Source organism: Silene latifolia, chromosome X (assembly GCF_048544455.1).
Source record: "Silene latifolia isolate original U9 population chromosome X, ASM4854445v1, whole genome shotgun sequence".
NCBI lineage: Eukaryota > Viridiplantae > Streptophyta > Magnoliopsida > Caryophyllales > Caryophyllaceae > Silene > Silene latifolia.
This window is the reverse complement of record NC_133537.1, coordinates 59,391,945-59,406,472: the sequence shown is the minus strand read 5'-3', so window position 1 is coordinate 59,406,472 and position 14,528 is coordinate 59,391,945. Positions and strand designations below refer to the sequence as shown.

The window sequence follows — 14,528 nt, the reverse complement described above, 5'->3', positions numbered from 1 at the left end:
TAAAACTTAGACCATTAAATATTAAAAAAAAATTTTTTTGAAGAGTCGTTGTATTTCTTAAAAACATAACTTAAAGAAAACTACTAAGAGATAAGATTTTATATGAGAATGAAAAAAAAATATATTGCGAGAAATTGAATACATATGAGATTTTGATAGGTTTAAATAGTGTGATAACGAGTATGTGTACGAGTATGTATGTACACAGTGATCGCGAGTGCATTTGAATAATCAAAACAAAAGTAATGGTTATTATATATACTGTACTATAAACGACATGAAAAAAATAGAAAAAACGTTACATTTTACTTTAATATCTTCAATTAAAATATATATACGTTAAGTATAAATATTGACTATGACTAGCTAAATATTACTATTAGTTAAATATTTTATATGTTATCTTTTAAATACTTTCAAGTTAAACGTCAAAAAATATTATTTGAGAAAATTTAACCTATTTTATTTACAGGTAAACTCCAAAACATCATTTATATATATTTGTTTTAAAATACAAAAGATGCAATTCTGATAGAATAGATATGTTTGACACATAATACATTAATACATACAAGACACACTCAAAATATTTGAATAAGTTGAGTTTGAACTCTATATGTTTGATAGATAAATATCACACGTTATACATAAAATATTAAAAATTACATAAAGTTATATTCACATCATTTTGAACAAATATTAATTGATTTGGAACATAACGAATCGTGAAATGATATAAGTTGCGAACTTAATGTTGATTATTGCATTATTTGAATAAATTTTCTTTCAATTAATATGATATTTGATCAGTCACAAAATAATTTATAAAACGTTGATCATGCATAATTTATTATCACTTATTAGTTTTAATTAAAATTATACTCCCTCCCATCCACTCTTTTCTTCCTCTTTGGAGTGGGCACGCAGATTAAGGGTGTGGAGTATAATATTGATAGATTAATGGTGTGGAGTATAATATTGATAAAGATATGAGTGGGGTTTGGTAATTGGAGAGATGTATGAATAATTAGGATTAAATATTAATAAAGGAGATGGGTGGGGTTTGGTTATTGGAGAGAGGTAGGAATAATTAGAATTAAATATTAATAAAGGATATGGTGGGGTTTGATGAGTGGAGAGAGGTAGAAGTATAATATTAATAAAAACTTTCTCAAAAAGTAAAGGGGAAGAAATCTGAGAGCATCCGCAAAGGTGAGGCTCCTCATATGTTCTCTTTCCTTTTTTTATTCGTCCACCTCATTTTCCACTAACTTTTCCATTTACCCTCCCCATTACATAACTACATTTATGCAACAATGGGGTTCCCCAACTCACACACAAAATTTTGGGAACCTTCCCAAAAGTAACACAAATTACTTTACTTTTTGTTTTGGGGACCTTCCCTAAAATCAGTGGAGCCCCATTTTATGGGGAGGTTTGTGCAATAATGGGGTTGCTCATATAAGGAGAAAAAGTGTATATGGGGAGGTAGTTTTACACCTTTGCGGATGCTCTGAATAATCCGTTTTAGAAAATAGGGAAGAAAAGAGTGGATGAGAGGGAGTATGTATTTTATTTAAAACATTGAAGTTAAACCTAAAAAATTAAATTTGAGAAAAATTAATTTATTTTTATTTATAATTAAAAATATTAAAGGTCATATATAAATTATGTTATTTTTCTTCAATTATAATAACAAAATTTTAAAACAGGCCGCGCGAAGCGCGGGATACTAACTAGTTAAATTTAATATTTTTAAGGGAATATCTTCCGCATATTGTGTTTCACGGAATAAGGAAGTTTATATCTACCGAAATTCCATAAAAAACGCGGAAATCTTTCTTGCTGAGGAGGAAACCTCTGGGGAAATGACGCAGCAGGTGCTGCGCCTCTTCCAAGGGTCGCAGTGGATGCTGCGCCTCTTCCCTAGCCCTCTTTCCATGCTTTCCAGAATATTTTCGTGATTTATTTCCGTATCTGTGTCATTCCTAAACTCCTCCATGTGTTTAGTATAAATAGAGACCTTCGGTCTCCATATTTGGCACGCGAGTGTTCCGCCCTTTCTTTCTCTCTCTTTGCATTCTAGACTGCGCTATTGCTTTCGACGCCTACGTGCTTGATCAATCGACCACGTAAGCTCAGATCATTCTGAGTCCCAGTCACGTTGCATAGACCGACCAATTTGACTAACTCCACTTTAATCAACCTAATCAATCTTTTAAATCCTTTAACAAGGGCACTTTCCACGCATATTCGAGTCGAGCAATCACTAAACGTTAACTTAGTCAATCTCGTTTCGTCAAACATGTAAGTCTGAGGGTGTAAATCCTATTTTATTTATTGTACTTTTATTTTGTATCATCTAATGTAATGTCTATATCAAAAGCACGTTCAAAAACTGTCTTAAAAGCCATCTTTTAAAACCGTATTTACAAAACAGCGGAGGTCTGACATCGAGAAGAAACGCAACATCTACTGTGCCTCTTCTTGAGGCTGCCGCTGCACCTGCTCTTCTTCTTCTTCTTCTTCTTCCTCGACCCTCTGCAATTTTCTATTTTTTTCTTTTCCCTTTTCTTTCGCTCCTTTTGTTTGTTGCAGTACATAAATCATGTTTTAACAATCCCCTTTAATTGTAATGCATAATTTGACATAAATCCCTTATAATTCAATATTTGCGGGTTTTCGTCATCTATTTCAAACCCGGATGTTAGATGTTCGATTTCCTCATATCGAGTCTTTATAATTCGTCTTTTGTACATAGGTTTCTTTATTTGATTTCATTTTATCCAATTTAAATTCCGTTTTCAAAGTTTCGACCTTTATAAAACCCGACATCGTATGATAAAAGTGTAAAACGCCGTATTACTTTGTTCAAACTTGTTCTCTAATCTGACTTGTGACGATATTAGTATACATAAACATGCTAAATCACTTTTACTTGAGTCTAAAATCAATAATCGATCTTAAATTCACCAACGAACATTAACAACCCGCGGTTCCGATTTCACTGCCAGAACCCAACTCAAGAACAGACGCAGGAAGTGCTGCGCCTCTTCCAAAGGACGCAGCAGGTGCTGTGCCTGTTCTGGGTTGGCTTCTGTCCCTAAACTCTTTCTCGCTTTGCGTAGCTTTTAATTACGGTTTAAGTCAACTACTAATCGTATTATCACTCCTAATCTGACGTATTTTCATACTTTGATTTCAATTTTACTTTTTTTTTTTTATTTTTTTTTTTATTTTCTTCTTCTTCAAAATCCTGTTTTGATCGTGCTTTTGACGTAGATCAAGTAATCTTTGTAAAGTTTGTAATTTATTTACCGTAATTATTATTTATGCATGATTTAATTGTATGGCATTCACATGTATTTGAATCTAAGATCCACTTCGACTCTAATTTGTTTGCTAAATTACGTGTTAACCGACTTAGTTTAATATCACATGCTAGGATTAATCTATTGTTTGTTACATTGCATGCATTGCATCGACGACATATCGAGTATGAACGATTTCCCTAATCATTAGTAGGGACCGCTATCGAGGCGGGCGGGATTATGTGTTCGAATAAAAGAGCTTCCTAATACGTACCCTCACCCCTTACTCCGGTTATCTCTAGACATCCATGTCCATTGGCATCTTCGAGAGTCATTCTAGACATAGAATGCTAAGGTTAACAAGTTCTTAGTGTTTATGTCATTACTTTGTGTCTTGACATGGCCCGAGGTATTCGAACGGTTCTATTTTTCCATAAAAATTGGTGGCAACTCCACAAATGAAGGCTTATTCCACCTTTCACCGGTTTCAATGCCTCACAAATCGGTAACGGCCCATGACGTGCTTTGGCGAACCCAAGGTTCCGTGGGAGAAGTGCCGCCGCCTCAAAAGCAATGCGCGGGTGCGCGCGGCGCGGGTGGCCCATGTCCACAGTTTGGCGACTCCGCTGGGGATGATACACTTATGTGTTACCCAGGGTGAAACTTGAATAAGGTTAGGGAATAGTTTATACGAGACAGTTTTCGGTTTTCATTACTCGACCTTCTTAGGTCGTCTCTTTCGGCCTTCCTAGGCTTAACCCAACCCATTCGACCAATCGTCGCGTCTGGACGGTCCAAATTCCTATCTGGGCCTAAAGGTGGATGTTAGAACACATTGAGTTGATGATGCCAAGTCCCCTTGTTATTTGATTGTTTGCTTTTAGTTGAAAATGATTAGTGATTGAAGCAATCAAATGGACTTTCAACGATGACTCAAGATGATCAAGATAATAAAGAAAGTCAAGATAATGATATTATCCTAGCCTTAGTCGAAAAATGTAAGAGTAAGTGTAACATTCTCATCCAAGTCTAGTTATGGCAAAACCATGCAACAGTACGTTGTACTGTGGTTTCTGATACTACCGTATGGAGGACGTTTTCAACAAAATGTTTTAAGTGTTAAAACTTTGCAAATTTCAAACCTTAGCATTTGAATCTTCAAAAGCTTGAAAAAAAAATCTGAATTTTTTGAGTCACAAATCCACTTGAATAAACCTCTAGATTTGTGCAAACACCTTTTACATAAATGGTAAGTTGGACTTGTCAAGCTTTTAAAGCTAGAAAAGTTTTTTGCCATTTTTGTAAAAGGTCACATGTTGAGTGTATTAGCTTAAGTTTTCCGATTTCTTCAATAACTTAAGCCCCAAGCCTATAGTCTAACACTTACCATCACTCAAAACTACTAATTTTATATTGGATTTAATTTCCCTAGGTTGTACTTACTTGAGATCAAATCCACTATAAATAGAGTGTCTTAGTCTCATTTATTTCTTAAGACTTTCCAAAGCATTTATTGTAAAACATTGTAAATCATTTGTGCATTTAAAGCTTTGTTCTTCAAGTGTTTGCAAAACGTTTTTCAGATTTTAAAGTCTTCATTTGTTTTCGAAAAAGCTGTAAACCTCCAAGTATCAGTTCGCTGTACTGTGACATAATGAGTTTGTTCCACGATTCTCGTGTTAGATCTTAATTGTGATCTCCATGTTCATTTAGTGAACTCTTGAGATTCAAGATTCTGTAACACCTTGAGATACAACCCATAAACTCTTGAAGCGGAGTAGCTTTAAGTTTGAGTGCAATCGGAGTAGGTTGGCGAGTTATTTTCATTGTAAGGGGTTTAGTAAGTTTGAGTAAATTTCTAAACAAGCAATAAAATAACGGTTGGACGTAGAACTCAGAGTAGAGGCTGAACCAATTTTTAAAAAATGTCGTTTGTTTGTTCATTTACTTTTACATTCTTTCACCTTGCTATTTCTCACTTGTACCTAGTCAAGTTCTGTGTCACAGTTACCTATACTGTGACATAAAACTGCTGTACCTTCTTGTGAACTTACATTCAATTAAGTTTCTCAAGTCTAGTACTTCAATAGTCTTTACTTAAGTTAATCAATTAACTAATTTAAGGATAAATTTTATAAAAGGTACACCTAATTCACCCCCTCCCCCTCTTAGGTGTTTATCGTTCCTAACTCTTCAATTGGTACCAGAGCCTCGTGCTCTTGATATTGGTTAAATCCAAAGAGTTTATCCTATAGTTATGGACGATTCAAAACACACTAAGTATCCCATTTTCAAGGGAGAAAACTATGCTTGGTGGAAACATCGCATGAAGCACTATGTTAAAAGTGCGGACTATGAATGTTGGTTGATTATTCAAAAGGGTCCCCTCAAAATCAAAGTGACTAATGATGATGGCACTAGTACCTTGAAAAGTGAGGATAAGTATGTTGAGGCCGATTATAAGAAAATCGAGAAAAACTCTAAGGCCATGTCCATTCTTCAATATGGTATCGGTGACCAAGATATTAATCGTATATCTGGATGTGCTTCGGCCAAAGAGATTTGGGACACCCTAAACCTTGCTTATGAGGGAACGTCACAAGTAAAAAAATACCGTATTGATCTTCTCATGTAACAGTATGAGATGTTCAATATGGAAAGAGACAAGTCAATTAATAGTTTGTCTTCACGTTTTTCTAGTGTTGTCAATGACCTTAAGAGTTTAGGTAGAAGTTTTCAATTCGAGGATTTAGTCCGTAAAATTCTTTGTAGCTTAACTGAAAAATGGCAACCGAAGGTTACGTCTATTGAGGAAGCTAAGGACCTTTCATTGCTCACCCATGATGAACTTATGGGCTCACGTATGGCTCATGAGTTAACTCTCATAAAACGTTATAGTGAAAGCTCTAAAGGGAAAGGACTCGCTCTTAATACTCTCTCAAGTGATGAGGAGAATGAAGATGATGAGTTTGCAATGTTCACTAAAAACATTGTTGGCATGATAAATGGTCGAAACTCTCAAAGGTATAACAATAATTTTAGCAAACGTCGTTTTCCTAAGAGAAGGTCTAATTCCACTGTTGGTTGCTTTAAATGTGGTGACAAAGGTCACTAAATCAAAGAATGCCAAAGTGGAACGATATCAAATCTAAAGAAAAACGTGATTCCACTAAACGTGAGTACAAAAACAAGGTAATGACTGCTATTTGGGGCATGTCTGATTCTGAAGAGGATGATATCCTTGAGGATGAATTTGACGCCAAATTATGCATCTCGTCTAGCTCCTCAAAAGGTGATTCCAAATCCTCAAAGAAAGAAGACATCAAATGTCTTATGGCTCACTCTGCAGATTAAGACTCAGATTCAGACCATGAGGTAATTAAGCTCAAGAAAAAGGTTCGATCCTTCTCTAAAGACAAAATTTGTCTCCTCCTAGATCAATTTATTGATAAATGTCGTGTCCAAACTAATAAGTTGGAAGCTATGCAAATCGAAATTGAGGACATAGCTGAGGAAAATGTTATCTTAAAAGAAAGTCTAAATGAGAATGATCAACCTAGTTCCATGTTGAGTCTTGAAAAAGAAATCAAAAAGCTTCGAATATAAAATTTGTTTTTAGCCAACAAGGTCGATGAAACGGGTGCAACAGATCTTTGCACTGTTGCATCCAGTTCTAACAAAGGAAATGTGTCATCACTAACCCAAGAACGTGATCAACTTTTGATTGACTTAGCAACTCGTGATAATGAAAAAGATGAACTTGTTAAGATTGCTGAAATGTTGAATGATGAGTCTAGTCATGTCAAAAGTGCTTTAGACCGAGTCGAAAAATCAAATGATGACCTTCTTGCTCAAATTGAGAATTTGAAAAAGGCTGAACAGACTCGTGCTACATAGGTCTCTACTGTGGCATCCGAGTCAAAAAAAGAAATAAATACTCTCACTAAATTAGTGTCTTCCTTGACTAAAGAACATGACTCTCTTCTAGCTGACCTCACATTGTGTCAATGGGATAACAAACAATTGGAACAAATTGGGCTGTTACTTAGTGATGAAGCAAGACTTGCAATACAAGCTTTCGACAATTTAGGTAAATTGAATCTTAATCATCTTGCTAAAATCGAAACATTGACTAAAGAGCTAGATGAGGCTAAGATGTTTTACTTAAAATGGGAAGGAAGTCAGTATATTTTGGAGTTTCTCTTAAAACAATCAAAAGAATATGAAAAATTTGCAAAGAAAGCTGGACGTGGTTTCAAATGCAACAGTAGCACACACTGTTGCACTCGAAACCAGGATCCAAGCAAAACTGACTTCCGAAGAAGAAAGTATGCCGGTCTTCCTGAGTACATCATTTGTAACTATTGTGGCAAAACAAGTCATGAGTTTAATGGTTGTGAAAAAAGAGTCCGTGACTTAGAAAGAAACACTAAAAATGCTAAACAAGTTTGGATCAAGAAAGAGGAAGTCAAGAAAGTTATTGTCAAGAAGGAACCCAAAAACTAAATGTTTGATTTCTTATAGGTATTAGTGAGGGGCAGCAGCAATTGGTACTTAGACAGTGGATGCTCTCATCACATGACGGGAGATGAAAGCCAATTCCTCTCGCTAGAAGCCTACGATGGTGGCATGGTGACTTTTGGCGACAACAAAAAAGGTGAAATCATTGGCATTGGAAAGGTTGGTAAGTCAAAGTCATTGTGCGTGGACAAAGTGTTTCTTGTCAAAGGTTTGAAACACAATCTCTTGAGCATTTCACAACTATGTGATCGAGGTAATATTATTGAATTTCTTGCTAGTGAATATAGAATCATCAATGGAAAAATTAGAGAACTTATACTTGAAGGTAAACGTGTAAAAGATGTCTACATGACTAATTTATACTCAATGTCGGGCCAATCACTATCATGCATGAGTGTTCAAAAGAACGACCCTTGGCTTTGGCACAAACGACTTGGTCATGTAAATGCTAATACACTTAACACCCTCAAGAGACTTGATATAGTTGACGGCATTCCTAACATTAAGTTTGAATTTAAATCACTTTGTGATGATTGTGTTAAAGGAAAACAATTTAAATGCTCTTTTAAATCCAAAAAGGTTGTTAGCAGTTCCTTACCTCTTGAACTCATTCATATTGATCTATGTGGTCCCATGCGTATTGTGAGTAGAGGTGGAAGTCGTTATATTTGTGTCATTTTAGATGACTTCACAAGATTTGTTTGGCTTCTCTTTTTAAGTTCTAAGGACCAAACATTTGATGAGTTTTTAATTTGGATCAAAAAGGTTCAAAACAAATTTGGTTATAAACTTGTCTCATTGAGATCCGACCATGGAACCGAATTTGAGAACTTGTCATTTGAGTCCTATTGTAATGAGAATGGTGTTAGCCATAACTTTTCGGCCGCAAGAACCCCACAACAAAATGGGGTTGTGGAACGAATGAATCGAACTCTTGAAAATATGGCTAGGATCATGCTCATTTTTTTTTGGTGAAATGTAAGAATTTCCATTAAACCGTAACAAAAGAGTTACAACTACACCATTTTGGGTACATCACAATTTCAGTTTCCTACAAAAGAAACTACAAATACAATTTAACACCACTTAGCCAAGCCACATCTCGACTTGCTAAACCTGGCTTAAGACGTGAACCAACTCGCATTTTTATCACTTTCATTATCTGTGAAGTAACTAGAGTAGGCCTAAGTACACAGCCATCAACTCTAGCTTTGTTTCTTTGGAGCCAGATGTGGTAGTATGCTGCAAGTTCAGCACACAACAACACCCCCTTCTTCAACTGTGAATGCTGTCCAGTTTCAATAAATTGCAACAGATCAGTTGCAGGTAGAGCAACACCCAACAGTTTGCCAAGTTCATCAAAAATCTTCCTTGAATATTCACACGTTTGAAACAAGTGCATATGATTTTCCATCCCCCTGCCTCATAACAAGCAGTCAGCATCATCAGCAATACCTAGTGTCAGCAACCTCTCCTTGAGTAAAAGAGCCTCTCTAGCCCCTAGCCAAGCTATAAATTGATGTTTAGGGATACACCAAGGATTCTAGATCTGTTTGTGCCAAGATACAGTCTGAAATTTCATTCTGAGTACCCATTGTCCATTAGAATATCCAGATGCCAATTTGTCTTTAACCTTACAAACTGACTTCCATCCCCAACTGATATCAATACCAGGTTGGTAATCATCCCAACAGTGGCCCTTCAAATAGACTGGTTAACCCACTTCACCCATAATCTATCTGGGTTATAGTAGATCCACCAAACTAATTTACCCATAGCTGCAATATTCCAGACAAAACTGTCTCTAAGCCCCAATCCCCCCTCAGACTTGGGGGAACAATTTTTCTCCCAGCTTACTCTTGGACTCCTTATATATTCAGCTCCTCCATCCCATAAATAATTCCTACAAATGGAATTAACTTTGATGAGAACACCCTTAGGTATAACAAAGATATTCACTCAGTAGTTGTAAAGAGTAGTGAGCACAGAGGACACTAACACCAATCTCCCAGAATATGATAATTTTTTTGAGCCAAAACTTCTTATCCTATTAATCAGCTTCTCCACAAGGATATTAAAATCAGCTTTGGACATTCTACCTCAGGTAATGAAAACTCCAAGATACCTAAATGGCAGATGCCCTTCTTGAACTCCAGAGACTTGTAATATCTAATTTTTAACCCAGATGGGGACCCCATTAAAGAAGGCATTGGTCTTGGTAGGGTTCATTTGGAGCCCAGAAGCATGAGAAAAGGTATAAAAAGATCTTAAAAGAACCATTATAGACTTCACATATCCTTTGCAGAAGAGTAATAAATCGTCAGCAAACATAAGGTGGAACAATCTCAAAGCTGGTCAGTGTAGAACTCAACAAAAGCAGCCTTGATTTGATCATTATCTTCACACAAAACACCCTTACTATCTTCAATTTTCATTAATTTGATACTCACTTGTCTGGTTTTAATCACACTGTGGAAGTATCTAGTATTACTATCCCCTTTGTCCACCCATGTGACTTTGGATTTCTGAACCAAAAAAGTATAGCAAGCTTCTTCCAGAAATCTCACACTACTGGCAGCATCAATCTCCATTTGAATAAGCTCATGATTTTGGGGATCAATCCTTAGCTTCTCCTGGATAGACTCAAGATACATCCTAGCCCTGTCTGCATTGTTTTCAACATCATCAAAGTCATTCTTGTTGAGGTTCTTAAGTAGCCCTTTAAGATACTTAAGCTTGTGGACTAAGTTGTACATTTTTGTCCTAGGCTAGGTTTTACTCCAATGCTCTTGGACACAAGTTTTGAAGTCAACAGATTGACTCCACATGTTGAAAGATTTGAAACTCCTCCTCTTCTTATGTCCATCACACTGGTCTTGCACCACACACGGTGTATGATCAAAAGTGCCTTCACAATAAAAGTGTGCATAGGCTTGGGGATTCTCTAGAAGCCACTTCTGATTAACTAAGACTCTATCTAGTCTACTATATACTCTGGTGGAGGGATCTTGCTTGTTGCACCAAGTGAATAAAGACCCAGAAGCTGGACAATCCATCACTTCACACTCATCAACACAGTGTTTAAAATCCTCAATTTCTTCCTCTGTGCTGTGACCACCAAGTCTTTCAGTTGGAATAAGGACTGTATTAAAGTCACCACAGATAACCCAAGGTCCCCGAGTCTGACATTTGATTTGACAGAGTTTATCCCACAACTCTTTTCTCTCTTGGGTCCCAATGTAAGCATACACCATGGTAAGGGTAAAATGAGACCTAGACTCCAAGTCCATAGCTAACAAATGTATAAACTGAGCATCATATTGAAGAATTTGAACATTGAACATGGTGGGGTTCCAAAGAATCCACACTCTACCTCCTTTGTGAAGCTGAGTGTTAGTAGTAATACACCAAGAGTTGCAGAGGTTATTTTTAACTGTATTTAGAGATAAAGGCTTAACCTTTGTCTCAAGGAGGCAAAAAAATCCAATCTGGTGATAGTGTAGGAAATTTTTGATGTTGATTTGTTTAGATGGACTGTTCAACCCTCTAATATTCCAGAATCCCCAATTATGCATTACCCCCATCAGGAGGCAATACACTACCAATTGTCCCTATTCCTACCTTAGGGGTTAAATTGTTCAGAGTTTCCAACAGGTTATGGGTACCAAATTGCATAGATTTGAGACCAGACTCCACAATTTCTTGCCTGCTCAGACGGATAATCTTAAGAGCAGGAGTATTAGCAACGTGATACTTCCCATTCTTAGACCATGAAACATCAAAATTGTTGGGTTTTTCAATAGGGGTTTTTACAGGGATATCCTCTTTAGGCGTGGGAGGAGAGGCCACAACAGTGACAGCAGGTTTCTGATTCTGCTTAGGTCGCCATTGTTTTGTCCCCACCTGACTTGTATTCTTCTGAGGGATATCCTTCTTTCCTTCCTTCTTGCCTTTTCGACATTTAGCAGCTTCATGTCCCACTCCTTGGCACTGAGTACAAAGGAGTGGTTTCCATTCAAACTCCACTTTCAAACAGACTCTGCTACCATCCACGTCTCTAAACTTGACTGAATCAGGGATAGGCTGACCAAACGGGACATCAATCATCACCCTTGCAAAACCAAGACGCGTTTTCTGAGTTTGCTCACAATCCGGTCCACCAACCACCACCGTAGTCGAAGACGAGACAGACGAAGAAGCTTGATTATTTGTTGATTGTATTGGTTGATTTGAGATTAGAGGAGGGAATTAAATTGGATCAGAACAATCGATCGACATCGATTAATTTTAGGGTTTTTAGAGTTTTTTGATTTAAGGTTTAATGATTTTTTTGGGATTTTTTTGTTTTTTTTCTCTCTCTCTCTCTCTACATCTCTTATTAGGACCATGCTCATTAGCTCTAAAGTTCCTAAGAATTTTTGGGTCGAAGCCGTAAACACATCCTGTTATATCTACAACCGTGTCATGATTAGAAAAATCATTGAGAAAACTCCCTATGAACTACTACGAGGAAGAAAACCTAATCTCTCACATTTAAAATGCTTTGGTAGTAAATGCTTTGTGCACAATAATAGAAAAGACAACCTTGGCAAATTTGATGCTCGTAGTGATGAAGGAGTTTTTGTTGGTTATTCCGATCATAGTAAAGCTTATAAAGTTTATAACAAAAGGACTATAAAAATGGAAGAAAGTGTTCATGTAATATTTGACGAATCTAGTCTTTTTGTGTCAAACACACAGGTTGATGATGAGGATGATGAATATGAATATGATTTTGAGATTGGTATGACACAACATGATATGAATCAAGTGGTGGAAGAGGCTGAGCAACAGTTGGAGCCACTGTTGCCTGAGGAGGATGTCCAAAATTCAGGGGGAACTAATCGTCCTCCAACACAAGATGATGCTAGATCATCCAGGGGAATAAAGATGGTGAAGAACAACCAAATCAAATTATAAATGAACCACAATCATCTCCTTCAAACAATCCTCATGCAACAGTCCCCTCCACTGTTACAGACGAACAAACCGAATCCTCTAACTCACTTATTCCCAAAAAATGGAAGCACCAAAGCTCACATCCTTTATAAAACCTAACCAGTGACCTAACATCTGAAATAAAAACCAGATCATCGCTCCAAAATTTCTGTGCATACAATGCTTTCCTCTCTCAAATTGAACCTGGCCATGTCACAGTAGCCCTGAATGATGAATGCTGGGTGACAGCTGTAGATACCCGTATTCGTCGATATTGGAATTTATAGAGAACCCGACAAACACCCGATGATGATAGGACATATGTATTTATTAGTTGTCATTGTCATTATTTGGGTTCGTTTTACGATGTAGAATGAGCGTTCTCGACGAAGTATTTTATTAATTTAAATGATATTTAAATTAAATGTTTTTTAAAGTGAATTCATTTTATTGTTTTAATTTGAATTTATTTTATTGAAAATAAAATATATTTTTGATTTGAAAAATCATTTATTTTAGTGTGTTATTTGATTTGAAAAATCGATTTCGAAAGTTGAAAACTCGTTTTAATCACACGATTTGTGAGCTCGTTTTATGCTTGATTTGGGCTCGATTTTCGACGCACTTTCGACCCAACTTCCTCTCCCATAACCCGCGTTCGATTATTAGCCAAAGCCAACCCCAAACCCTTTGTTTAACCCACCCAAATCTCGTTCCAAACACCCCCCCAACACATCCCAATTCCTTCCTTTACCCCTGTTTGTATAGCCCATCGAAAGCCCTTCTAAACCGACTCAAACTTGGTCCAAACCCGCAACCCATCTCCACCAACCCGTGCTCCACATTACCCACAACAACCCAGCACCTATACCACCTCGAAACACTTCCACAAGTCCATCCAAAACAGGCCCCAAAACGAAACAGCCCACGACCCCCCTGTTTTCGTTCAGCTCAAACCCGAGTCCAAAACCTGCTTCAAACACCACTTAAACCCGTGCCCATTATCCCTAATCCATACCCTAGTATCCTAACCATATTACCCTAGCTTAAACACCAAGAAACACTCCTCCAAAACCCTACACGAGCTCACGAAAGCTGCTGGACAGCAGCAGCGAAATAGGGAGCCCGACTGCTTGTTGCTCTCTTTTACCCTACTTTAACTCCCTATAAATACCTCCTCTCCACCATACATTCATTCCTCTAAGTTCCCCATACATACTACCATCACTCACAAGCTTTAAACTCCAGAAACAAACCCTAATTGCCTCTCAACAACCCTCGACAAAACCGACATACAAAACTGAGAATCAGTTTGTGTGTCCTCTTTGGAACCCTTCGTTCTCCCTTAAAACCTCCATCAAAATTCGAGTTTCTTGCTCCTAATTAACCACACAACATCCATCTACATCTTAGACAAAGATTTACGAGCCAAATTGCCCTTGAGAGTACACGAATCCCCTCGAAAAACAGAGTGTCATACACTCTGTTTTCGCGGCTTTTCCTGTCTGTCCAGTTCTGTTTGTGCTCGTTTTTCGTGTCCAATAACTCAAAACGAGCGTGGTTTGTTTTAAGATCTTTGTTCTACTCTCTTTCTAGTTTTCAAAACATCTTTTAAATCTAATTTTCACCGTGAAACGAGTGAGAAATTGTAGTTTGAAAGTTGCTGTCCAGATTTGCAAAAAAACGTGTTTGTTGCTTTGTTCCTTCGTCGACGACGGC

General features: G+C 37.0%; 1 protein-coding gene across 1 annotated transcript; it reads right to left on the bottom strand.

Annotated features, from left to right (window-relative positions):
• Positions 1–10,600: 10,600 nt before the first annotated feature.
• LOC141617431 (uncharacterized) lies at positions 10,601–11,939 on the bottom strand. Its single transcript, XM_074434632.1, has 2 exons — positions 11,411–11,939; positions 10,601–11,265 (listed from the first exon to the last, which is right to left on the bottom strand). The coding sequence occupies exons 1-2, from the start codon at positions 11,937–11,939 to the stop codon at positions 10,601–10,603; spliced, it is 1,194 nt and encodes a 397-aa protein (XP_074290733.1).
• Positions 11,940–14,528: the final 2,589 nt, after the last annotated feature.

What these genes read in the sequence shown, in the direction of transcription:
- LOC141617431 (XM_074434632.1), bottom strand. Translation starts at nt 11,939, where the DNA reads ATGATTGATGTCCCGTTTGGTCAGCCTATCCCTGATTCAGTCAAGTTT. An exon ending in TGTATTGCCTCCTGATGGGG is followed by an intron (nt 11,266 to 11,410) that starts GTAATGCATAAT and finishes CTCTAAATACAG; the next exon opens with TTAAAAATAACCTCTGCAAC.